The sequence below is a fragment of the Ursus arctos genome, unplaced genomic scaffold, assembly GCF_023065955.2.
Source record: "Ursus arctos isolate Adak ecotype North America unplaced genomic scaffold, UrsArc2.0 scaffold_5, whole genome shotgun sequence".
NCBI classification, from domain to species: domain Eukaryota; kingdom Metazoa; phylum Chordata; class Mammalia; order Carnivora; family Ursidae; genus Ursus; species Ursus arctos.
The window spans coordinates 87,514,676-87,541,461 of record NW_026623067.1 but is presented as its reverse complement, the minus strand read 5'-3'; the positions used below and the strand labels follow the sequence as shown (position 1 = coordinate 87,541,461).

General features: G+C 36.9%; 2 protein-coding genes across 7 annotated transcripts in view; both read left to right on the top strand.

The window, feature by feature from the left end:
• Positions 1-47: 47 nt before the first annotated feature.
• Positions 48-9,872, top strand: LOC113254912 (gastrotropin-like). Its single transcript, XM_044383969.3, has one exon. The coding sequence runs from the start codon at positions 4,179-4,181 to the stop codon at positions 4,650-4,652; it is 474 nt and encodes a 157-aa protein (XP_044239904.1). The 5' UTR covers positions 48-4,178; the 3' UTR covers positions 4,653-9,872.
• Positions 9,873-11,817: 1,945 nt separating this feature from the next.
• Positions 11,818-26,786, top strand: part of PJA2 (praja ring finger ubiquitin ligase 2) — a 128,269-nt gene continuing 113,300 nt past the window's right edge. For 3 of the 6 annotated variants that reach the window (XM_048220808.2, XM_048220805.2, XM_057307530.1), the window contains exon 1: positions 11,858-11,935. The gene's annotated coding sequence lies outside the window, so the exon portion shown is untranslated. Of the gene's footprint in view, positions 11,936-26,786 lie in introns of all 6 variants that reach the window. The other 3 variants (XM_048220807.2, XM_057307529.1, XM_048220806.2) reach the window with 2 other exon arrangements.

Here is a 26,786-nt window from a genome sequence, read left to right as displayed (position 1 = left end):
ATTTTCTGTTCTCTAGCTTACTTGGCTGTGAGAATATAGTATATATTTACATGTAACATACAAAATATGTGTTGCTTTATTGTGCTGTCGTTAAGGCTTCTGGTCAACAGTAGGCTACTTGTGGTTAAGTTTATGGAGAGTCAAACAAAATAAAAATTATTTTAAAAAAAGTTTATGGAGAGTCCAAAGTTAAAAGTAGATTTTCAACTACACAGGGATGGACACCTCTGACCCCTGCATCGTTCACAAGTCAACCGTAATTCTAAGTATTATGATTTTTGTTTCCTTCCTGGAACATAACCAGTGCAGTACTTATTCTTGGCTTTCTTCTCTTGGTCTACACTCTTCCCCTGGATAATCTTCATTTATCTTGACCCATTTATACCCCTCAAAATGCATATTCAACTTCCTTCTACTGTTTTCATCTTATAGTCTAATAGACACCTCAAAATTTATCTTGTTAAAAAATGAATTCTTGGTGATTCCTGCCAGCACTTCCAACCTCATCCCTACTACTAACTGCTGGCACTAACTGTGCTCTAAACACAGAGGCCCCTTTTCTGACCCATACCACATTAAGCTTTTTACAGATTGAGGTCCTTGGAATTCACTGCCTCTTCTACCAGGAAGTTTCTTCTATTGGTTGTTCACGTGGTCTCAGTTCTTGTGTTTTCAGGGAGGCTTTTCCTTACCACCAAATCTAAAATAACCTTCCTCCCCTAATTTTTTTCTATGACAGAGTCCAATTTATCTCCTTTATACTCTTATCTATATTTTTCCTTTCCTGTATTTGTTGTCCAACTACGTGGATGAGGGGCCTTGTTGTATCTCCAGCATTTTCAGCACCTGTTCCCTAAAAGGTTCTCAGTGAACACTTGCTGACTAAATTAATGAATGAATGATTTTGGTATCCTCTAATTTAAAGCACCCCAACATCCAAGTTCTGAAAGTATATAAAGTTTTTCACTACATTGGAATGGAAATCTACAGGACTAGCTTTGTCTTCCATCTACTTTCTTTTCCTATTACACTACCTAGGAAATTTCTTGAGGAAAAGAAGCACATAGGACCAAGACTTCATAACATGACTGGCATTTTCTTTGGATAAATTATATATGATTATAAGTCAAAGATGAAGATACAATAGAATCTAAGAGATTTTAACAACACTGAGAATCATGCCCTTTAAAAATATGTAGAACAGGATGAAACAAATGTTTTCATTAGATGTTCAGGTGCTCTTCCCTAAAAATAACATATGTAACCACAAATCAATGTTTAAAGCCAGATGGTTAGTGAAGGCCAGCCAGGAAACTCCTATAATTCACAGTAATGAGTATGGTTATAAGCTCCCATTATAAGCCAAACTGCAGCATGACACCCCATATCTATTTCAAATAACAGTAACTTGATTGTTTCATATTTTTCAAAGTTCCAAACTTAATTTACAAGGAAAAATATAAAAAATCCTGATTGATGAAATTAATCATCCCCAGTTAGTCAAGTGGAAGGTGGCTTATATTTTATTAACAAGACCTATTCAAATGTCAGGTGTCATAAGAAAGAAAACCATACTCAAACCCAAATAAAAGTTAAGATCTTTCAAAACATGAAAGAAGCCTCACACTATGGTTGAAAAGAAATGTTTTTCCCTCAACTCTTTGATGTCTTTATAAATAGGACCCTCAGAAAAGAATATTCTGTTGAACAAAGTGCTTTAGGGACACTGTCACTGTAGATAAATGCCAGGGATGAATTTTACTTTAGTAGTGAAAGCAAATATGTATTTTTACCTTAAAGTTCACCTTGATCTCAGAGCAGTAGTTTGAAAAGGCATTCCAAGTTACCTAAATGATATGGGTAGAAGCACATTACAATGTAGACCATTTAATATAGTTTACATGGAGTCATTCTGCTCTTGGGAGACATATGTTACACTGGGCCACCTTCTCTTAAAAGGATAGAATGCTCAGGATTGAGTACTGAGAAAGCAAGGGCCTCAATACCCATCCTCACTTCCTTCTAATTTGAAGTTGGCTGCTCACACTTTATATGTTTGGAATACAAACCATTATGATTGGTGTGTAGGTTTGATGCTTCATAATTTTGTTATTCTTATTAAACTATTATTTACTCTTAGGAATTCTGAAGCACATTTTCCCCCAAAATTTGACAAGACTATAGACAGACATGATTGGACAAATTCTGTTCTTATATAAAATTCCCGAATAGGGATGCCTGGGTGGCTCAGTTGGTTAAGCGTCTACCTTCAGCTCAGGTCATGATCCCAGGGTCCTGGGATTGAGTCCTGCATTGGGCTCCTTGCTCAGCAGTACCCGTTTCCCCCTATGCCTGCTGCTCCCCTTGCTTGTGCTCTCTCTCTGACAAATAAATAAATAAAAATTTTAAAAAATATTTCTAAATAGATGTCAGTTATGTTTACTGAGGACTGGAGATTTATTTTCTGAACTGTGTAACACAGAGGGTCTCTGGTCTGGGAACAAAAAGAAAAAGTTGAGGGTAAGAGTACAATACCGAAAATTGGAGAATTCAGTAAGTTTAGCCATCTTCCCCCACTCGCCTCCCCATGTGCTGGTAGACAGGCCTTCACCAACCAGAGAAGAGATTAAAGGTCTTGAAAACAATATCAACTCAAGAGGAAGTTCTAAAGATGCTGACATCAGAGACTTGTTGAATAAATAGCCCAACCTGATGACCCTACAATGAAATTCACAATCTATAAGACGCATTAATGAACTCAGTACTAGAAACTATGAAAAGACAATATATGTCCTTGTGAGAAGATAATAATATATATGCATATATAATTATATCTAAAATCTTATAAAATGTGAGAAGACAACAATAATAGAAGACAACCAGGGGTTATCAGACATTGGGAGCCAGCACAGAATTTGAAAGATAGAAACCAAACAAACAGATTTAAAACAACTTGGAGATAACAGAGACTGCAGGAAAAAGGAAACCTAAAAATAAAAACAAAACAGCAGTACTATCTACAGAAATGAGAGATCATGCAAGCAAAAAGAAGAACAGGATGCTATAATAAAGATTCAGTTCATTCAGATTACAAAGAAGAGCTTTTACAAATGAAAAATATTATAGTCAGAAATGAAAACTCAGAAGAGTTTTCAGGAAGACTCTTGAGAGAAGATTTAGACAATTGTGGAAGAGAGGTTGAACAGTGATTGCACACGTAAGAAATGAAGCAAACAAAAACAATTGTAACTCCAGGGAAAACAAAATGCTGTGCAGGCAAAGAATGGTGCTCATAGTTTACACTATTTCTCAGCTAGAAATAGAATTTATGTAGTCATAACAATATATTAATATGTAATATTAATTTAACCCAAATTACAATATAACTCTACTGTAGGAGAAGGAAATGAGAGGACTATGCATATGTGGAGAGGGAAGGGAGGAAGGAGAGAAAAAGAGATACATTTTCTCATCTTCTGTAATGGGAAGTTACTTAACAATGCCGGAAACTGAAAAATTGAGAAGTAGCAACAAAGAATGCTGCTGTAATCAGGAAGTTAAATGACAACATAACCAGGTGAAAAGGATGAAAGTGATTAATTCAGGGGAGGACAAAAGTTGAGGGGTGGAGTTATGTTGTGTTTCATAGCAAACTAGTATACAGCTAGTAGAGTCTTCCCATGTTGTATATGATCGGCCTTAATACAAATAAAAACTGACAGGAAAAGGAGAGTGAAGAGGAGTGGAGGCAGTGACAGGCCTCAGGAACAATGAAGACAGGGGAAAGGGATCTGGGTTGGTGATGGTTTAATGTTAGATCTCCAAGTGTCTCCATAACTGGTAACACATGGGACGAGAGAAGTCGACACCCACATGGTAAGGCATAGTATAAGAATCATTGGTGGGACTTAAGGATCCTTGGCCTCCAGATGTGTCTCGTTTGTTCATTTCTGGCTTCGGCTGCCCATAGATGGCTGGCCTTGGACAAGTCAGCTAATCTGCATGCCCTGACAGCTTAGCTGTTGCTCATTCATTTTGTATTCTTCACAGGGTCTGGCAGAGAGCTTTGTAGAGAGTAAGCACCCAGAGGCTTCTTTATAGATTATTTGGATTGCTATTTTCTTTAGGAAAATTTCCCCATATTTAAACAAATATGTAATATACATTTTTATAGAATAATGTGTTTAGAAACTGACAAGACACACACCACGACCCTTCTAGAATCCTCATCCCCCTGCTCTCCAGCCTCCAGCTCTCCCAGCAGCATGGCCTTCAACGGCAAGTACGAGTTCGAGAGTGACAAGAATTATGACGAGTTCATGAAGCGTCTGGGGCTCCCCAGCAATGCTATCAAAAAGGGCCGAAACTTCAAGATCGTCACAGAGGTGCAGCAGGATGGGCAGAACTTCACCTGGTCCCAGCACTACCCGGGGGGCCACTCCATGACCAACAAGTTCACCATCGGCAAGGAGTGTGACATGGAGACCTTGGGGGGCAAGAAGTTCAAGGCCACTGTGCACATGGAGGGTGGGAAGATAGCGGTGGAGTTCCCCAACTATCGCCAGACCTCGGAGATCGTGGGTGACAAGCTGGTGGAGATCTCCACCACCGGAGGTGTGACCTATGAGCGTGTGAGCAAGAGGCTGGCCTGAGCAAGCAGGCAGGGCTCGCTGGGGTCCACAAAGCCACCAGGGAAGCTGGAATAAGAACATTATTTGCTCCTGGGGTGTCTGGGTGGCTCAGTTGTTAAGCATCTGCCTTCCGCTCAGATCATGATCCCAGGGTCCTGGGATCAAGCCCCGCATTGGGCTCCCTGCTCAGCTGGAAGCCTGCTTCTCCTGCTCCCACTCCCCCAGCTTGTGTTCCCTCTCTCTCTCTGCCAAATAAATAAATAAATAAAATCTTAAAAAAAAAAAAAAAAAAAGAAACTGACAAGACATAGAGGTAATCCTGAGGGATTAGCACAGGAAGTTTTACATAAAAACCCAAATATGGCCAAAATATTTTTGAAATTTCTATGTTGTAATCACCTTCAAAATCCAAATCACTTTAAAAAAATAGTGACTTTTTTGAAATTCAAAATAATACATGCTTTTTATTGAAAACCTTGAAAAATACAAAACACATTCAGAATCAATGTTAGTCTTACCACTCAGAAATAATCATAGAAGAGTTTGGGTATATACTCCAGTTATTTCTATTATTTACCTACATATGCATGTATACTTTTTACAGATTTGGAAAACATACTGCACATTTTGTAACCTGATTTTTTTCAGTTAACATGCTATAAATATCTCCCCTGATCATTAAATATAATTGTCACTATCACTTTAATGGCTTCATAGTTTCCAACAGATGTACAATAATTTACTACCAGGTGTAGCTTAATGTTTTCCATAATTTGTTTTTATAAATAACATTGTAGTGAGTAACCTGTACATGAATTTCTGTTCACATCTATTTATTTCAGTGGAAGAAGAACATCAATTTCTAGAAGTTATTTTAATTTCTAGAAGTAGAATTTCTGGAAAAAGGAGAATGTACATTTTTAAAAACTCTTGTTACTACCAATTTCTCTCCAACTGACTCATTCATCAGCACCCACATTCCATACTTTTGAATACGCTTAAAATGGATAAAACTTGATTTTTTTGGAAACATTTAAATTTCTTACTAGATATCCTACTTCTACTCATAGATTATAAACTCTGAGCTTGAAGACCACTTCCTAAAAATCCATCCTTTGTATTCCCCAAAACATCAAGAAAGTCATTTTGTATTAGTAGATAAGGTCAGTGATCAAACTGGGTAATGTTGTTTGAGTCAAAATAATATGACTGTAAAGTAATAACCCTGACTGTGTACATTGCCAGCCGGCTTGGAAACACAGATGCATCCTCACTCATAAGCATAGAGAACAACCGTCATAGAAGACAAATGGAAGATAACGCAGGGTTTCCTCTGACGGCTTCTTCAAATTGGTGGTAATTTTTTCGTATTATTCAGAGGTGATACTCATTAAAAGGAATCCCAAAAGAAGAGAACGCTCAGATGATGACAGAAGTGCATGCTGGTTAGTGTTGTTTTACATAATGAGACAAAATTGAAGTAAATATATAAAAACAGATGAATAAAGTAAACCTCAGTGAAAAGCCTCAGAGAAAAATAGGCATTGCTTTTTGTTGCTGTTTTTAATTGTCCTTTTACTGAAAAAGAACAAAATTGGATTCTAAAAGTGGCTCTCAAGAAAAGCTTCCTTCAGCTGCTAAGAGAGTGCTATTCAGAGATTATTCTCAAAATTGAGATGGGTATTCATGGTGTAGGCACCAAGGCAGGACAAACAGAAGCCTGACTTACACATTTCCAGGTCAAGAAAGAGGTGCTTAGAAGTCAGATGACCTATATCAGTCCGTGTAAAAGGCCAGTTATCTCCCTCAAAGACACTGGAAATAGGACTCTCCTCCCCGTAAATCTCTTCAGCCTCTGGGAAGCCCGTGAGTTTCACCTAGCCTGGCCTCTCTAACCGAGGTCGTCCTTAGTGATTCACCTGGGTCTCCTCCCTCAGTGCTGGGTCACACAGACTTTCTTCTGTCATTGGTAACTTCTTTCTATCCTCCAACTTGACTGCCTTCCAGGTCAAGCCAGCCTAGAGGGCTATTGGAAGAAAACGAGCTCGCACCTTTGTGGGAAGGAGAGAGCGCTGTTCCACTTGCTTTCTGCATAGACAGAGCAATGGCAGGCTGCACACCCAGAACTCTGTCTCTGAGACCCAAACTTGTGAAGAGATGGACTCGAAGGATGCCTCTGGTCCTGTATTTAAGCCTCTGCGGGTAGTGTGTAGACCTCGAAATTAGTAAAATTTGGTCTTATAGTCAAAACTGGGGAGAGGACAAAGTTTGTCTTCAGTTAAAAAGAAAAAAATTGAGAGCCTTCATCACCTGCTCCAGCTCTGGTGTTGCCCTGGGTGATTTCACATTTGTCAGCTCACTGAAATCAGACACATTCCAGGGAGATGAGCTAACTACTTCCACTTTAACCCATGGAGGAACTGAGCAAAAAGAGAGGAAGCAATATACCCAAAGCTAACCAGTTAGTAAATGGAAAAGCCAGAATGTAATCTTATTAATTCTAAAACCCATTTTAGCATACCCTCCTCACTTTCTATTTGCTTCTTGTTGCCCCCCCCTTTCTGAGTTCATCCTATTCAGATTGATGTTCAGTCAGTTACCATGTTAGAAGGAATTTAATAGTATAATTCACTGTGTATCACCTTTTTAAATTTTGGTTGTATTTGAATAGGTAACCACAGAATGATATTTCAGTGGTGAAATTTTAGATATCAGTGACAGATTGATACGGGAGAATGTTTCACAATTATAGTCTCAGAAGGGGATGCTGAAGAGTTTGGTGGGACACCAAATTGTCTCAATTATAAAAAATCCTGAAGTCAGGGGCCACATGTCTTTGTCCCTCTCTGTTGTAGTGACATGGACAAAACATCCTTAAAAAATGTCTTCTGATGAGAAATGATGAAAAACTGTGTCAGAGTTTCAAGAAAAAAAGTGCATCTGAAGGAGGATATGGTAGCAGAATAAGGATTCCTTTGTATGAACATCAGTATAATTTGCATATTTTTGCCAGCCTCTCAAAAATCACCTATCCCTTTCAACCCCTAATTCATTAACATGAACATTCAAAATAATTGAGTAGAGGAAATGAAACATTTTTCTTGTCACTAGGTAAAGAAAATGTGTTACGCCATCCTCTTACATGTATATGGTAATGCTGAAAGAAATTGTGAATTGGAAGTAAAAGAAAATTTTTTCTTTTAGAAAAACCATTAGCTTGGACCTTATATTGAATATGCAACTGTAAAGTCAATACAGCAGATATTCAGCACCCAGAAAAAAAAAGTGCATGAGATCTGAGCCAGCAGAGAGCACTGGCTATCATTCTCAACAACCAAAACAAACATTCTTTGAACATCTATTATGTATAAAAATCTGAGCTAGATAGTGAGAAAATAGAGTAGGAGGTCTTAAAATCTATTTGGGGAGACAGACTATGTCTATACACCCACCTACACATTAAAAGAGAACAAAATAAAGTGATGCCATTTTGCTGAATGTCTTTAGTAAAAGACCTTACTTTATCCTGTGTCTCCATGTTACTATGTAATTATCCTTGCTGATGAAGAATAATCTGTTGTGTTCTTTCACCTTTTAACTTTATTTCCTAGCATGGAAAATAAAACCAGGATTTTAGTACAATGGTTAAAAAATAACTTTAAAAAAAAACCCTTTTTTATTTTAAGGTAATTTTAGGCTTCTAGAAGAGTTGAAAAATAATATACAGAGTTCACATGTACACTTCATTTAGCTTCCCTTAATGTTAACACCTTACATAACCTTAAGAGGTAAGAGTGCTTATCTCTAAACTGAGAAAGTACTACTGATACAATGCAATTAACTACAGACTTTATTCAAATTTCACCAGTTTTTCTATTAATGTCCTTTTTTAACATTCCAGGATCTAACTCAGGATTCCACACTGCATTTTGTTTGTCAAATCTTTAGTCTGTAACATTTCCTCTGTCTTTTGTTGTCTTTTATTACCTTGAGGTTTTGGAAGAATAACTGATCAGTTATTTTGTAGACTGTTCCTGAAGTTAGGTTTGTTTCATGTTTTCTCGTGCTTGGACAGAGATCATGTATTATAAGAAAGAACACCACAAAAGTGGCCTGCCCTTCATCACTTGCCATACCAGGGAGTCCATGATGTAGATATGTCATATTGGTGATGTTAATCTTGATTAAGGCTGTGTCTGCCAAATTTCCCCACCCACACATCTACTATTTTTCCCTTTGTAATTAAGTATTTATATACTTGTGGTAAGAAATACCTTGAAATTATTCAAATGTCCTATCTCTCCTTAAATTTCACCCACTAAAGAGTTCACTTTTAAAGGAAAGGTAAATGTAACCCACAGATAGAAGAACTCTACCGGTGACAATAAAAGCCGTAAGTAATTGGTGGCCTTTATGATAATCCTAAAGTAGAAAATCTTCAAACTGCTAAAGACATAGCATGTAAAACCAGACGCACCATGAAAAAGACATAAGGAGTGAAACAATTTGCCATTAGTACTAAGAAACAAAACAAAACAAAAAAAAAAAACTTTCTTTTTTCAATAACTCAAGAGCAGAGCTAAAATAGATAAATTGTGAAGAGAAACAGAAGGAATCCCAGAGAGATACCATAGTTTTCAGAGCTACATTATCATTTATATTTCTTTCTTTCTTTTTTGGGGGGATGGGGGGAAAGGGACAGAGGGAGAGGGAGAGAGAGAACCCTAAGCAGGCTCCATGCCCAGCAAAGAGCTGATGAGAGACTTGATCTCATAACCCTGAGATCATGACCTGAGCTGAAATCAAGAGTTGGACCCTTAACCAACTGAACCACCCAGACATCCCTCACTTGTATTTCTTAACTAATTTTTGTACCAGGAAGTTATATTGTTCACAGATGGCTTAAAAATCATATTTTCAGGGTTCCTCAGATCATGTACACAAAGAACCATGGGCTTTGGGGTTTCTGAGTCATTAAACGTTGGCAGACTATTGATGCCGCTTGTATGATTGGTTTGTTAATTTTCTCCCAACGTTCAATTATAACATTGCAAGACCTATATTCAAGTTACACTGGAAAATATTCCTTCAGAATTATTTCTGTACCAACTGCCCTAGCCATAAAAGGTGAAAAATTCATCAACCCTATCTTGGCAGAATTGACTTAACCCTCCAAGAGTCCCAACTGAATTAACAATACCATATATAAAAGAATGTTACTATTAGTTCATCACATAAAAAAGCAATTTGAAACTAATTCATATAAAATATCAAAATACCTGTATTATTAATGAACCAATGTTGTACTTTTTTTTTCTGAGTCAGTAATACCATCAATATCCAATATGTATTTAGTACTTTCTATGTGCCAGTCACCAAGTTTTCTACACATATGGTCTCATTTAATTGACACAGCTATATGAGGTATCAAGAATTATGAAGGGTTTGAGATGTCACTCTTCTTGCAAGTTAACAAGACGACCTGCCACAGTTTTATGGATGCTGGCAGAAGACTTAAGATTCTTGGGTCAGAGACAAAGGACTTATTACCCATAGAAGTAGCAGAAACCAGAAAATCAGCATTTTTCTTAGGCCAATTCTCTAAGCCCCAGTTCCCATGGGACAACAGAAAGAAGGTCAGGTGGCGCACACACAGTGGGTTGCATTATAGGAGAGGGGCCCTGAATTTAGGGAAACTTAATATTTTAAAATAAACAGCAATCATGCCACTCTTTGCTTCAGGAGACACTAACACTATCTCCTGAGGCTATTTACTATAGACATCCTTGAACAAACAGGTGAGAACAAAGGCAGCCAGTGCCTCTGCTGGCAGGACAGAGAGAAATGCAAGACATTCATGGAGAATTACTTCCCAATGTGATGTAGATACTATAATTATTCCTCTTACAAATGAATAACTTTAAGCTTAGAGAGAACATAAGGAGCCATTCAGTGAAGGCATAAGGTACATGCTTTTCCATGGGAGCGTGTTACTATTTACATGTTCCCCATAGTGTAGCAAATGGTGCAGGAGTGGGGTTTGGCATAACGATGCACCCAAGATAAACTTTCCATTAGATGTTTTAAAAAAATAAAGTGTGCTTTCCTCTCTGTGATGTCACTTTTAAAATGTAAGTATTGGGGTGCATGGGTAGCTCAGTCAGTTAAGCGTCTGCCTTCTGCTCAGGTCACGATCTCAGGGTCCTGGGGTTGAGTCCAGCATCAGGATCCCAGCTCAGCAGGGGGAGTCTGCCTCTCCCTCTCACTCTGCCCCTCACCCCTGTTTGTGAGTGTTCTCTCTCTCAAATAAATAAATAAATAAATAAATAAATAAATAAATAAATAAATAAAATATTTAAGAAAATAAAAAATAACACTTAAGTATGAACTTTCATATATAATTTCATGTATACTGGGCTCGAGGAGAAAGTATGCTGTTCAAGATCAAAGTGCAAGCCCTGAAGTCAGACACCGTCAAGTTGGAATTTCAGCTCTATACTTACTAACCTCTCTAAGGCTGTTTCCTCATTTATGAAATGAGAATCCCTTGCAGGGTCATTGTAGGAGTTAAATGAGATCTCGTGTGTGAAGCTCCCAGCATAGTGTGCTAGTCCGTAGTAAATGCTCAACAATAGGGTCCAGTAATGATGACTTGTAGGATGACTGTTAGCAAAGTCCCTTCAATTTCTGTTGATCCCAAAATTTGGAAAATACAAAAATAAAATCAGAAAGAGATTTTTAAGCCCTGTTTTTTCATGTAAGAGCTTTTTTAGGCATTAGGGATGTGTCATATTGAATTTAACTTTTTTTGTTCAAAGATTAATTTTAAATGTGGGGTGGAAACTCTTCAACCTGTCAAAGCACGAGCTTTTAGCATTGGAATGGATGTTGTTCTTTTAAAAGGTCTCCTAATATTTTTTTTAATGACTTGGAGCAGGAAAGCTTGTCATTTTCCCTAACATAAGGTGAATAAAATACAAATGTATGGTGGGAACCAGACATGGGAGGAGCCCAGTAATCTACACTTGCCATGTGTGTCCTAGTGATCAATTCAAAGGGCCCTTTGACTTTATGCGGGGAGGGGTGCTGTGTTAGAGACAGCTCTGTTGATCTTTTCTCCATTCACATGGGGAGGTGTTGGAAGATGAAATTGTATTTTACTTTCACTTAAAAGTTACGCCACAGCCATTAGATAAAAGCAAGAATAATTGCCTGCTCAGTGGGCAGGCTGCTACAGAGGAAGAAACACACTCATCAAACAGTTGTGTTTTTCAGCTTTGGCAGATGGAACATCACATTCTTTGGTGAGTTCCTCCACCCTGTAAAATTTAATGATTTGCCCTCCCCGCAGATTGCTGAACAAATTATTGTCCATGATAGCTTGATGTCAATTTGCTTTCGAAAGCCTCTCAACTTTAACTAATAGTTGCAATCCAAATTAACAATAACCAAGGAAGTATGGAAATTATGGGTGCATTCTGGTAATTCACTCCAAACTAAGCTTGTTATCTGCATGAAATACAACCATGGCTCCATGAATAATTCTCAAAAATGTTGAATTTAAAATGAGCACTGGGTAGGATAAACAGTAGTTGAATAATACTTAAACTCCACCATCTGGTATTCTAGTATTTTAATGTGAGCTAAATTTCTTTTATTAGGTGTTTATTTGAGATTCTTTATGGATTCTTTCCTTCTGCAGAGGGAGTTCCATAAATTGGGGAGGAGTAAGAGTTACGATCCAGGACAGTTTTCTTTTTATTGTAATTCTCTTAAAGAGAAACACAAGTTCCAGAATCTTAGCCATTTTCCCAAAGGGCAACTGAAGAAGTCCTGAGAGAATTTGTCTTCAGTCAGAGCACTTATTTATAAGACACCACAAGTCTGGTGGGTGTGGAGGGAGGGAAAGAGTTACTCAGGTGGTAGGATAAAAAAGAGGGTATGGTACAGATTAATGACAGGAAACAGACAAAATGATTAACAGTAGGAGACAGGGCAGGACCAAAACATAATAACAAATATACAGTAATGGTCTTTGAAAGAAAAATAAAAGAATAAAATAAAGAATTTTTGAAAAATGAAATGGGTGTCATGAAAGGAAGATTTAATGGGCTCATCACACTGGAGGGGAAAAAAAATCAATGTTATTTCCCCAAAACTTTTACACAAGGCTCTTCCAGTGACTTAATGTGCAATTTGCATGAGAATTATTTTTCTTCTTCCTGATGCGAGAAAGGCAATATAAAGTTACGTGGAAGAAGCAGAAGGCGGTAATAATGACATTTACATAGCTCCTTACTGTTTACCGAAATACCTCCACACGCATTACCTGCCTCGATAGGCCCAATGCTCTGTCTAAGCTATCATCCCCATTCTACCTATCGCAAACAAGTGAGGCTAAAGAGTAATAGCACCTTGAGGTCAGTTTTATTTTTCAAAACTCTCAACTTTGTTATATTTCAAGTTAGCACTAACCAAAATGACAAGGATATTCTGGGTACGTTCCAAGCAAAACTATGATCCGCTTGAAACGCACCTTCCTTCTCACTCCAAATTTAGTTCTTACTTAATTACGCTGTACCACCTAAAGAAACCTGGCTCTGCCACCAACTGACAAATACACCCTGGAGTAGTCCCTTACCTTCTTGAAACACTAGTTTCCTGAACTAATGTTGACAGAGCACTTCCAATTTTACAAAGCACTCTGGATCCATCACCTCATTTCATGTTCACAGCAACTGTATAAGGTAAACATTTCTATTTTTTTAATAGAGAAAATTTAAAGTCAGTGTTGGTAGATGGCTTGCCCATGATCATGCTGACAATAAATGTGAGATGCAGGTCTCTACTCAAGACCTCTAAACCACCGCCTTACCAGGAAATCTGGGTTCGGGTTAGAGGAGGTCTAAGACTTCCTCCAGTTCTATCTTGCCTGACTTCAAAGACTGACTGGAAGAATCTATAGTTATTTGCATGTCAATAGTATTTTACTAATAAATTGTATTAATTTTTGGAATAAAAAATAAAATTAAAATCTAGTTATTAAAGTACTTTCCAACATCTCCTTTCTACAAGTGGGGCGGAAAGAACAAAAGTTAACCCAAACTTCCGTCCAGCCTCAAAGAGTGCATGCCGTGGTTTGGGCATGATCTATAAACATCCACTGCCAAAAAAGCACCACAAAGTGCTCTGGGAGTCAGAGAAGGGAGGGGCTTAAGCCTTAAACCACAGGATAGGTTTAAACACTTGGAGATTGGAGCAAGGGAACAGAAGAATGATAACCCAGAAAAATCTTGTGCACTGTCTACCTTATTAGCATAGCCTTTTCTACCAAAAAGACATTAGAATGTCTTTTTTCTTGTAAATAATAACATTATTGTTACCTTTATTGTTATTCACTATCAACATAGCCCTCCTAGCAAAATGGTTAGACAATATTTATTCAGTGCCTGAAATATGATTAATATGTATACTCAAATCCAGAGAATTACAAATCTAAGAAAGCATGCAAATTTCAGGCACCAGCTTCACTTTTGTCTCAAAGTACTCTTTTCTTTTTGTGGTGTTGTGTCTTTATCAAGAGCTGCCAAAAGTCATTCAAGTGACCAGTTCAATTTTTCTTCCTCTGTGTCTAATTTCTCAAAATACTGAAGTAAAACACTGGAATGAGTGAAAGACAAAAGGACAGATGGAAAAAGAAGAGAAACAGAGCACTAAGGCAATTATCCCTGAATGATTGAGGTCTGACAAACTTTTCTACTACCCATAATTGTTCAGTGTTATTAAGTTGTACCCTATGACATATCCCAAAGCCAAAATAACTTGCCCACTTATACTTAACGTATAACGATGCACATAGTACAGATTTTCTCCATGAAACAAGTAAGATGGGTGTCAGAGCAGGCCTCGGAAGATATTGAAAACAGAGAACGCAACAGTGGATCACGCTGGCAGCAGATTAAATAAGTAATACATGAGCATCAATTCCAAATACTCTTTCCATTTAGATTTCAGCGCTGCATCAAACATCAGGCAACTGTGTAAGATGAAGCAGGGCCAAAGCAAAAGGAAATTATAATAATGTAGCTTGCAATACAACTTCATTTTAAATAACATCTTTCATATAAACTAATATCCAAAGTGCTTTACTCAATAAAATAGTACAAGAAAGTGGACAGCATGTGGTATAAATTACAGAAAACAGCACTGCAAAGATATTATATGTGGAACAAATTAAAGCATTCTATCATAAAGCCAACAGCAGTGGGAAAGAGCGTGAAGAGGAACAGCATAGTATGTAATTTTAGATGAGGTGTAAGAAATTTGGACATTGATAAGAAAGCCATTTTTCTTCCCATTTATTTTTTTTTTAAATGAAGTACTTGCCATTCTCTTTTAGTAGAATGCTTTGAGCTGTGGATTTGATAAAGGTGAATTCTGGGATACTTAGCTTGAATATTGCAATCAGTCAGAAAGAATGAGGGGTTCTGTGTGAGGAATTGAACATCTTCCAAAATATGCTCCATATCTAGAAGTGGGACGTCTACAGGCGGCAAAATCTTCCTGCAGGCATCGACAGCATGGTAGTTGAGAGCATGGGCAGGAACATCAGACTGACCGATCACATCCACACCTTAACTCTGCCTCTTAAGAACCATAGGGCCCTGGACAATGTATAAGCTTTCTTGCCTCTACTTCCTCATGTCTAAAATGAGAATTAGCATGCTATGTAACAAGACTATCATAAAGATTAATAACAAAATTCATACGAAATGTTTAGCAGAGGGTCAGTAGCACAGCCATTTAAAATGTTAGCTACTCTACATATTAGGTATGAAAAGGAGGTCTGAGTCCCTGTAGGAACTCCAGAACCACCAGTGAGAACCTCTGGATGTGTTCAGATAAAGTAGTCAGGATTCACTTCAGAGCACTCCGCACAGGGGTGAGCCACTCACACACCTACCTCCAGGGTGCTCCTGCCAAGTATAGGCATTCCAGGTATAACTCTCTGAGGTCACATGACTTTTGGTTTGTAATCGAGAATCTGAAACAACAGAAAACTGACACTCCTTAAAATCTGGTAGAAGATCCAGAGTAGGTCTTTGGTTAAGAGGCTCGTAAGGGAGGCCAGGGCACATAAGTTCACCCATTTAACAAACCATCGTTGAGGTTATAGAACCAGATTTGTCAGCTCCACTGCTTCTCCGTGCTCCCACTGACTCCTTAAATTATGCTCTGCTCTGTGGCCTTGTCTGTTCCTCTCTGTCAGATGACTTCCATGAATGTCCTCCCTGAAGGAGGAGCCTATGGTGTCCACCATTCCTCTGGTATTAGTTACGCATTGTTACGTAGAAAATTATCCCCAAATTTAGCACCTTAAAACAACAAACATTTATTATCCCATAATTTCTGAGGGCCAAGAATCCAAAAGTAGCTTAGGTTTATGGTTCTGGCCCAAGGTCTCTCATGAGGTCTCCACAAATTCAGGCTGCTGACCAGGGGTACAGAATCGTTTCCAAGCCCACTCATGTGGGCACATTTCACTTCCTCAACATGTGGATCTTTTCAAAGGACTGTTGATGATACGTGAGCCGGCTTTCCCCAAAACAAGTGATCCAAGAAAGCTAGAGAGACCAAGGCAGAAGCTACATTGTCTTCTATAACCTAATCTCAAGGGTAACATATTGTTACTTCTGCAGTGTTTTATTGGTCACACAGACCAACTCTTGTGCAATACGTCAAGAGTGTGAATAGCAGGAGGTAGGAAGCCTTGTGTGCGTCTGGGAGGCTGGATGCCACATCCCCTCGCGGCTAGCTATTCTTCAGCCCCGGCCATTCCTGGATGCCCTTAGCCTGTTGATGCCAGTGATCCCGTTTGCCTCTATTTTTCTGTTCCTTCCAAGCTAAACTATCGTGAACTACTGAACGATGCCGAAGTTTTCCTTTCTCAAAGCACAAGCCAAAACACTGACCCTATTAAGGTAGTATGAGTACTTTAAGGCTTTTATCTGTTTGTTCTTCCAAGTAAACCTGAATGTGTTTATTGAAGAGCATTAGCTACTAGGATGCAAGGATCAGATATCTATAACTGGATATGGCGTCTAACATCCTTATTTTTTGAGACTCCAGGTAATTATGATTATCATCAATAGATGAAGCTGCATAGGAACGCTTGCCTTGAACTATCTTATCTGAATCTTTGCTCTCCATTCATTCTTTCTTCATTCAGAATAGCTTTCTCTACCCCATCCCCCGGGTGTTCATGTTCTTTTTCATGGCCTAACCTCACTGACAGCTCCTTCAGGGAGCCTCCTCTGATCTTTCATCCCTTCCTTCTCCAAGCTGCATTTACATTTCATCTGTATATCTCTTTGTCTGTTGTTTACCCACTGGAGAGTAAGAGGAAGCAGGCTGCTGTTCGCATGACAGAACTTTGTAATGCGTTAGTCTTGGAAGCCAGTCTGTTAGACCTGAGGCATGGTGAGGAACCCCACAGGTAAAGAGATTGTCAATCACTGATTGTAAAAACACCGCCAATTTCTCAACAATCATAGAAGGGTTCATCCCTAGGATCCTAGGATAGCATGTTTCTCTTCTTGGAACACGGACATGTTTACCTTCCTGCAGGTCCCTGATTATCAATGAGACAGCATGACCTTTTAAAGCTGTTTGCTCAGTGACCTTACGGACTTTCAATCCAAACTTGGCTTTGGCTGAGGGCAGTTTAGCAGTTGCCCTGGAGGCAGTGGGGTGGGACTGACCCCAGTTTCCTCAGCCTTTACTAACTCAGCGCTTCTCAGGGGCTGAAATCCTGAACCTTTCTGCTTCTGTGCATGGCTTATCCTTGTCTCTCTTTTTATTACAAAAACAATGTAGCAGCTTTCAAGAAGTTTGGGAAAAAATACTGGGAAAAACAAAACTCTAGTAATCCCAGTACCCAACTGCATAGAAAACAGTCTGTGAGATCTGAACCTATGTATTCTACGTGTTTAGTAAATGGGTTCTAGTTTCCTGACCCCTTTTCCTTGTCCCATTAAAATTTGTGCATACACACCCATACACACACACACACTCAATTTTTTATTTTATTATTTTTTTTTTGTTTTAAGGTGTGTTTCCTGATTCTCTTAGCTTCTTGGACACAAAAGCAAGTGATGCAGGGTATACGCTTTCTTCCAAGCCTTTGTCCATATTTGTATAACATTTCACGTTGTTCCATCATAATGTGTGTACAATTGTCTACTCTTCTTTTGGCATATAACATAAGGCCAAAAGCAATATTTCAGTGTTGCTGCATAGACTTCATAATTCAGCATAGGGAGTTTGGGTGTCTAACAGACCCGGGGATGGGTGCTGCCTCTGTCATTTAGTAGTTGTATTACCTTGGATAATTAATTAACCTCTCTGGGAATCACTTTGTCTCTAAAATAGGGTTAACAATATCTGCCTCATGCTGTCAGGATGAATAAATGAGTTACAGGATATAAAGTCTTAGTGTTGGCCTATACTAAATGTCCAATAAATTTTATCTAAAAATAACCCTCATAAATAGAAATGTTTATGTGGTATAGTATTCCAAGTGGAAAATAAAAATCATTTTTGAAATATAACTACCCTAACATATGATGCAATACTTACTCTGTACCCACGATCTCTTTAAATTCCAATTTTACATTTTGCAACATAATGGTTTATCAAATCATGTTGTACATCTTAAACTTACGCAATGTTTTATGCCAAATATATCTCAGTAAAGCTGGGGGAAAATTCTAATTTCAACCACTTGAATCTGATGCTCATCTATTGTTGAGTGCAGTGTTCTCTAATTACAGCCCTTGGATGTGGGAATGTATTTTAGTTGATTCCCCCACCCCCCCGTGTCCTTTTCTTCCTTCATCCTGGATACATATTGCTACTAGTAAAAACACTCACCTGCTGGTGTTTATGTTTACCCTGAAGATTTTTGTAGGCTGATCCTTAGGTTTTTCATGTGATAGTCAACATTGCAGGCAATATGAAGTAGAATTTCAGGGAAATAAGTGGTTAAAATAGAGGTTTTGCAGATATCAAACATGTGTTAATGAGGAAGTTGTCAACCTCACAGGTTCTGTTTGAACCCTTGGAATCAAGGCAACGGGCAGAATGAATTCTGCTGATCACTGCAGAGAGACAGAAGAGGCTTTGGCCAAAAAGTTTTTTCGGGTTTTTTTTTTTGTTTTTGTTGTTGTTGTTGTTAGTAACTAAAGCTCTGTAAATAAATAAATAGCACTGACTTACATTTAAAATTTTCAAATGAATATCTATAAATCTGGTTGGTCCTGGTAGTAATTAAATAACGGACAGTGAAATTTTACCAAGGTTGGGCTTTTTTTCATTTTGTTTTGCTTTGAGGAGGGAGACGAGATTATGATTGGGATGATATATTGGGCAAAACGCTTAATTGGGATCTACAGAATCCTCGTCTGCAAATTTGAGCAGAAAAGGAATTGATGCACGGATATTAGGCAGTTCACAGAATATCTGGCAGGGCCAGAGGATCCAACAATAAATCTGAACATCCATGAGCGATGGTCAACCACTCCTTTTCTGGCAGAAACACCACTGACACTTAGCACCAGTGCTGCTCAGAACTGGATTCCAGAAGCACTGCCATTCCCTGCCCCCAAGAAGAGTGCTCCAAAGCTGTCAAGTAACTCAAGTGATGAATGTATATCACAGGGTTAAACGTTTTGAGTGTTCTGTCTACACTGATCGTGGATTTCTGTCCCAGAGGAGAAATTTCTTGCTGCCAATTTCTCAGCTCTCTGGTGATGGACTCCATATTCCTCAGATCCCAAGATTTTTCAATCCCTTTGCTGCCTCAAAGAAAATTTGCCCTTCTTCAAATATGTAGCCCTACTTCCTTCATTTCTCCCCTCAACAGCATACCCAGTGTTAGCATGAATATTGAGATGATAAAAATAAAACTGATAAAAGTGTGTGTGTGTGTGTGTGTGTGTGTGTGTGTGAGAGAGAGAGAGAGAGAGTGTGTGTGTGTGTGTGTCTGTGTCTGTGTGTGTATGTGTGTACTGGATACAGTGGAGGAACTGATGACCTCACCTCTGGTTTATGGTTAGATATAATTGTAACAAAAGAGAAAGGAGTACATTGTTTCTTAGAAATTTGATGGCATAGGAGGAAAATAGAATGGATGGGTAAGATAATTAGAAAATGCCTTGTAATGCAAAGAAAATAAATAATTTCACCATTATTAGGCATGGAATCCTAAGACAGAATGCTAATTACTCACTCTAATTGGAAGTATAATGATTAAAATGGTCAATGTTTCCAAATAATAACTGTAGAGTAGTTAGGTGGAAAGAAAATAAAACTTTTTCAGTGGTATATTTAGAAACTCTATCAGTCTTTGACATTCATAGCTAAAAAAAAGATTCAGTCTGTTTTGTTAAATTTAATTGTAGGCCAAATAATTAGTGTATGAAGAGAATTAGTAAAGTTATGGCAAGGTAATCAGAAACCAGGTTTGAAAAACTGATTTTACTAGTGATGAGTTTCTCTCTGAACAATCTGTATGCATTGGAAATTTTCTTTAATACTATTTAATATATTTTACAATACCTTTTAAAATTACAAATATAGTATGCTCAGTGGAAAAAAATGGGTAAATACAGATAAGCAAACAAGGAAGAAAAGAAAGTCTTATCACCTCATATGTATTATCCGTCTGCTTGGGTTTGCTGTAACAAAATACCACAGACTGGTGACTTAACAACAGAAATTTGTTTTCTCACAGTTTTGGAGACCAGAAATCCCATTATCAAGGTGCTGGCCAACTTGGTTCCTGGTCAGACCTCTCCTCCAGGTTTAGATGGCTGCCCTCTTCTCACAATGTCCTCATATGATGGAGCGAGAACAGGGTTTCTGGTGTCTCTTCTTCGAGAGGCGCTAATCCCATCATGACCTTATCTAGCCCCAATTAGTCAAATGTCGCATCTCCAAATACCATCACATTGGAGGTTAGGGCTTTAACATACACATCTTGGGGGGACACAAACATTCAGCCCATAACATCACAATTCAGAATATAAGCCCTCTTGAATTTCAATTCTGTTTTTTGCATAAGAACAAAAACAAATATTGTAAAAAATGAAAATATAATGATTTGTAATGTACTCTCTGCTTTTCATTTACTATATTCTGAGAATAACTTTCCTCTTAATTGTGTAATTACATAATTAAATATGTAAAAATATTTTAAGTGTCTTTAAATATTATTCTGTAGTATTAGGGTTAATAATAGCATAGAATTCTACTTAAGTATATACTCTAATAATTAGTTTCCCAATTCGCCTACTGAAGGACATTTATATTTTTTATAATTTTTTAATAGTTTAAATAGTGCTATAAAGAATATTCTTGTAATCATTTCTTTGTTGCATGCCTATAATTATTCTGAATTTCTGGGGCAAAGGCTATGCATATTTTAAGGCTTTTGATAGCATTGCCAAATTTCCCTTGAGAAAGTTTATTCCAAGTACATTCTCAACTAGCAATATAATAAAGCCTGTTCTTGATGTCTTCACCCTTAACCTATATTAACACAGGGCATCATTAATTTTAAATTTTACCGAAGATATGTCACTGTTGTTTTAATTTCATTTTTTTTATTGGTCTACAGAAGTTTTTAATTCCCTTTACTCTTTGAGGGTCCGTCTATCATTAGAAACATCTTCCCCACTTCAAAATTAAATAAGCTTTCATATTACACTTTTAAAACCTTGTTGTGGGGCTGGCTCCTGGGTGCCTCAGTCTTGGTTTCAGCTCAGGTCATGATCTCAGGTTCATGGGATATAGCCCCATGTCAGGCTCCACACTCAGCTGAGTCTGCTTGAGATTTTTTCTCTCCTTTTACCTCTGTCCCTCCCCCTGCTCATGCTCTCTCTCTCTCCAAATAAAGAGGTAAAATCTTTTTTTAAAAAAAAAGAAAATTTTGTATGCAAAGAAATTTTGAATACATCTTGAGTTTATTTTAGAGTTAAATTTACTTTCTTCAAATGATTACCAAGTTATCCCAGTGCATAAAATTTTGTTATTTCTTACACAAAGGAAAAATTCTAATTAGTAAAATATAAAACTAATCCTAATTTTAAAGGGCCCTTAACTGTAAACTAGTCCTCATTGGGTAGAGACTTGAGGATCCTATTATTATAAAGGTCATATGGATTGACTTTGGCCAGCTGTTGGTGTTATTTTTAAAACATGATGTGAACATGACCTATGATAAAATTAAATCTGTATATACAAAATTTGGCTCCAGCATGGGAGGTTGTACATAATATTCTCCATAACATACCTCATTCTAATCTTGAAATCAACAACACTTAAGATAACACGCATAATTAATTTTGATGTATCAAATTAATCCTTGCTGTTTCTTGACATTTCCAACAAGGATATTGATTACTATCATGATATTTTAAACACAAGCAGCTATCCAATAAAACCTGCAAGTGCATTTGCCAATTCACTTAGAACTTCAAGCTACCACTAGATGGAGTCATTAAGTCTTTACCAAACTGGATCCATTAAAATGTAATGGTCTTAAGGCAACAAATCGGCAATGTTTAAGTCAGCACTCCTAGACAGGTATTTTTTTTTTCCTATGCAGGTAATTATTAATTCATCTTTAGACAACCATGACTTTAGCTGAATTGGAATGAATGTCAAATTTATTTAATAAAAATTTGTGCTAGTAAATATTGCAACTTGGCCTGAAAAGCTTTCTTCTCAAGATGAGCATACAAAAATCAATAGCATTTCTATATATATACTCACAATAAACATTTGGAAAACATAGTATGTGAGATGATCCCATTCACAATAAGTACAAATGATATAAAGTACTCAGGAATAACTCTAACAAAATATGTGCAAGGCCTTTATATAGAAAACTGTCAAACATTATTAAACAGCATTAAAAAGTCCTGAAATAAATGAAGAGATATACAATGTTCATGGATGGAAAAACTAAATAATATACAAATGTTGGTTTCTCCAGATTAATCTATGTATTAAATACAATTTAAAAAATATGATTCCAATCAAAATACCAATACAATTGTTTGTGTAAATTAACAAGTGGATATTAAACCCAAAAATAATAGTCCATATAATTCATTTATAATAGCACATGATTTAAAATAGAATTTTAAGAAGAAGAACAATATAGAGGTAGAGAATAACTTGCCTTATTTGACCAATGAAATGAATCAGAAATCCAAGAATCAAAATCCATGGTAGCAGCCCAGAAATCAAAGACAGAGTTGGTTATTCATGTTTTAGGGAAAACACTAAATTTAAATAAAATTAAATCTTATAAGCCAAAATAAATTTCAAGACAACTAAGGACCTAGGTATTTTCAGCCATAGCTTTAAAACTGTAAGAAGAAAATAAAGTGTGGGGTTTTTTTGTTTTTGTTTGTTTGTTTGTTTTTTTCATCTCAGGTAGGAAGAATTTCTCATATAAGATACCAAAGCACAAAACAAAAATTGATAAATTTTCCCATATTAATATTTGTGTTTCAAAAGGAGAAATATTTGTGTTTCAAGGGGAAAAGACAAGCCCTGGACCCAGACACACGCAATACAGAAACAAATACATATGTACTTCTTACAGGCAAATTTTTTAAACGAATAATCTAATAGAAAAATGGACTATCCATTTACAGTACAAGAAAGCTAAGTGGCCAATAAACATAGGAAAAGATGTTTAAGTTCACTATTATTAAAGGAATGCAACTGAAAACTACAAAGTCACCTGTCCTGCTGATGCAAATTTAAATATCTGTTAACTCTAAGTTTTCTGATAATGGGTAGAAACTGGAACTCCTGTACACTACTGGCAGAATGTAACTCGTCATCCTTCTCTAAGGCAGTTTGTCAATATTAAGTAAGATTCAAAATGCTCATATTCTACAACCCAGCAATTCCACTTCTAGATATATAATAGAGGCAACATCTTTGTAACAGCAAAGATTTGGAAACAAACTAAATGTTGTAAAATAATTGAATGGATAAGTAAGTATGGTTTTTATAGGGTTACATCGTTTTACAATTTCTATAAAGTTTAAAAACAAGACGAACAAATTGTTTATGGATATTTATTTATTTATCAAATTATAAAGAAATTCTTGGAAATAAGCATCAAGTTCACTATCATGTAATTTCTGGAGAGCGTTGAAGGAAAGACACGGGAAACTTCAACTGTTTCATTTCTTTTACAAAACAATAAATCCAAAACAAAGAGGGAAAATGTTGAGCTTTGATAGAGTTAAGTAGCAAGTATATGGGTATTCATTATATATTTAAAATATGTCATAACTTGAAAAAAACTTTTTACTCCAACATTCTAGCTTAGTTTTATTTTTGTGTTTTTTTTTTCAAGTTTTGTTTTTAAAGAAATAAAAGCATTCTGACATGTCAGTACAGCTATCTCTAATGATCTCCCAGTTTTGTAGTCCTTTTTGTAATACTATCTTATTTTTGTTTTCAGGGAGCAATATTAATAAAAAATAGCAAAGTGGGTTCTGTTCTTTGATTGTTTTTAAAATTTTTATAGTAATCTCTATCCCAAGCGTGGAACTCAAACTCATAACCAAAGATCAAGAGTTGCATACTCTACTACCTGAGCCAGCCAGGAACCCCTTTTTTTTGTTTTTTGTTTTTAAATGATTACTTCTACCACTTTCTCACAGGAACTAGAATTTTCATTTTAGTTTCTCCTTTTGAGAAGCAGTGGTATTTCTATCTCTTTCTAGAGTCATATAGACTATTAAAATCATGTTACCAGAACCCCATAATGTCATTGGAAGATTTTTTTTTAAGTGTATCTTCTATCATCTGCTTGGCTATCGGAGCCATTCATCTTGCAGCTACCCTAGCCAGCCAAGAAAAAGAAATTATATTTATACCCTTTGTGCAGCAAAGATATGGTTCTGCTGACCAGATTCCTCCATCTCATGCTTCTTTGTCTTTCATATCCACTACTCACCATTTTTATGTAGTAACTTTTGGGCTTCAATGTACAAATAATCTTATTAAATGATACACTGAGTAAACAGGAAGAAAAAAATCTTCGCCATAGCTCTCCAGGATCCTGGATCAAATGGCAAGAACCACTACTCCCATGCTGTTATCAGTCTCCACCACACAAAATTAATTTGCAAGAGACTTTTCTACCTTCAGCATCCCATAAATTATATCCCAGTTACTGTGAAGTAATGGGAGGAAAATTTTAGTGATTCATTTATTTTTTATGAGAAACAAAACTGACATTTTTATCCCTCCCTACATATCTTCACCCTAAATCAACTATCCTCTGTGTCATTGTTCTTCAAAATCATGCAATGCACGTGCTTTTTTATCTGATCCAGGGAAAATTTCAAAATATAAATGCCAACTTTGTTCCCCATCTTGGAAGTTTGCAAGAAAAGGAGGAAATATGAAAATCGACAGGGGAGAAAGTGCTCGTGTGAAAGAGATAACATTTTCCTTTCTTTGAAAAAAACTGCTTTTAGGGAATATCCACCTGCTGGAAAAATACATGGGTGTTTAACTGTGGCTGAGGTTTAGAAGTAGAGGAGATGGATGTCCCAGCTTCTGGTTTACATGGTATGCTAAGTAAGGATCAACCCTGGTTCAAATTTGCCAGTTAGATACAGTCTAAGAGTTGCCCATGGAATTAATTATTTATATGTTTTTCTGATTACTGTAGGAAACTTGGAAAATATAGTTTAGTTATAATGTTTTCACTTAGCATTTCATTGTAAACACAGCATATTAAGTAAAAATAAGTGTTTAGAGGCACCTGGGTGGCTCAGTCGGTTAAGCATCTGCCTTCAGCTCAGGTCATGATCCCGGGGTCCTGAGATTGAGCCCTGTGTCAGGCTTCTTGCTCGGTGGGGAGCCTGCTTCTCCCTCTCCCTCTGCCTGCCCCCCACCCCACTTGTGTACTCTCTTTCAAATAAATAAATAAATAAATCTTAATAAATAAATATATAAAAATAAAAAAAAATAAGTGCTTAAAAGTTTTTAGTTTTAAGTTTTCAGATTTGAAAACTGACCCAAATGGAAACAAAATTTAAATAAAATGAACGCATGTGTTCTAGTCATGTTTTACTGGAATAATTGGATGTAGGTTGATCAGTTTAAGAAGTTATCTACCCAATTTGAGCTTGAAAATACTGCTCAAAAATCATTTGTATAAATGACATTCTATTACATTTAAAAGTATTAAATTGGTCTCAGCAAAGTTCAACATTTATTGAGAATTCACTGAGAGCCAAATTGTTCTTGCTCTTCCTGTCCCCTCCAGTTCTTTTTGTCACAGGATTGAGGAAAATAATTAGCCTCCTCTAGAGTCATAAACAGAGATCCGTTAGGGAGCAATATATTAAATCCCATGTAGTGCTCTTTCCCAAGTTCCATTAGAGTCATTATTTGTCTTGCACCCTGATCCAGTGTTTGTTTGTGGGGTACATTTCAGTGTTCACTCAAATGCTGGTTTGTTTCGTTTCCATTTCCTGGAACAGTGCAGGCAGTCCTTGTTTATGTCCACAATGCATTCCTGGAAACCACACCATATAGGGATCTGTGGTAACAGATCATTTCCCTCTTAAGACTAGTGTCATAACAGAGGGTCATAGTCCTAAATAAGGGACACAAAAACAAAGAAACTGTAGCTATTGCCAGCTAACTTACCATAAAAACAAAGGTTCAACAATGAGATACGTCCTTAATAATTTAGACTAAAAAATCATACTTCACATCTTATAAAATGAGCATGAGGCTTCCATCTACTTTGATTACACAGCAGGTAAAGTACCTATAGTGCATTAAAAAATGAAATTCAGCTATCATACATTGACCACAAATGAATTTAATAAATTCAATTAGCATTAATCTTCTCTTCCTTTCTAGAATTCCAGAGGGGAGGAAAACTTGTTTTCAGTGGCCCAGATGCTTAAAAGAAAACACAAAAAACCAAAGAATCCACAAATGTGTCTCCACTTTTTTTTCTTTATAAATACCCACATACAGTTTTTGAAACTCACTCCATAGAGTAGAAAGGAAAATTTAGTAAGTGATTTTAAGGAG

Coding starts and splice junctions, on each gene's coding strand:
- LOC113254912 (XM_044383969.3), top strand. CDS start 4,179: ATGTGTTTAGAAACTGACAAGACACACACCACGACCCTTCTAGAATCC.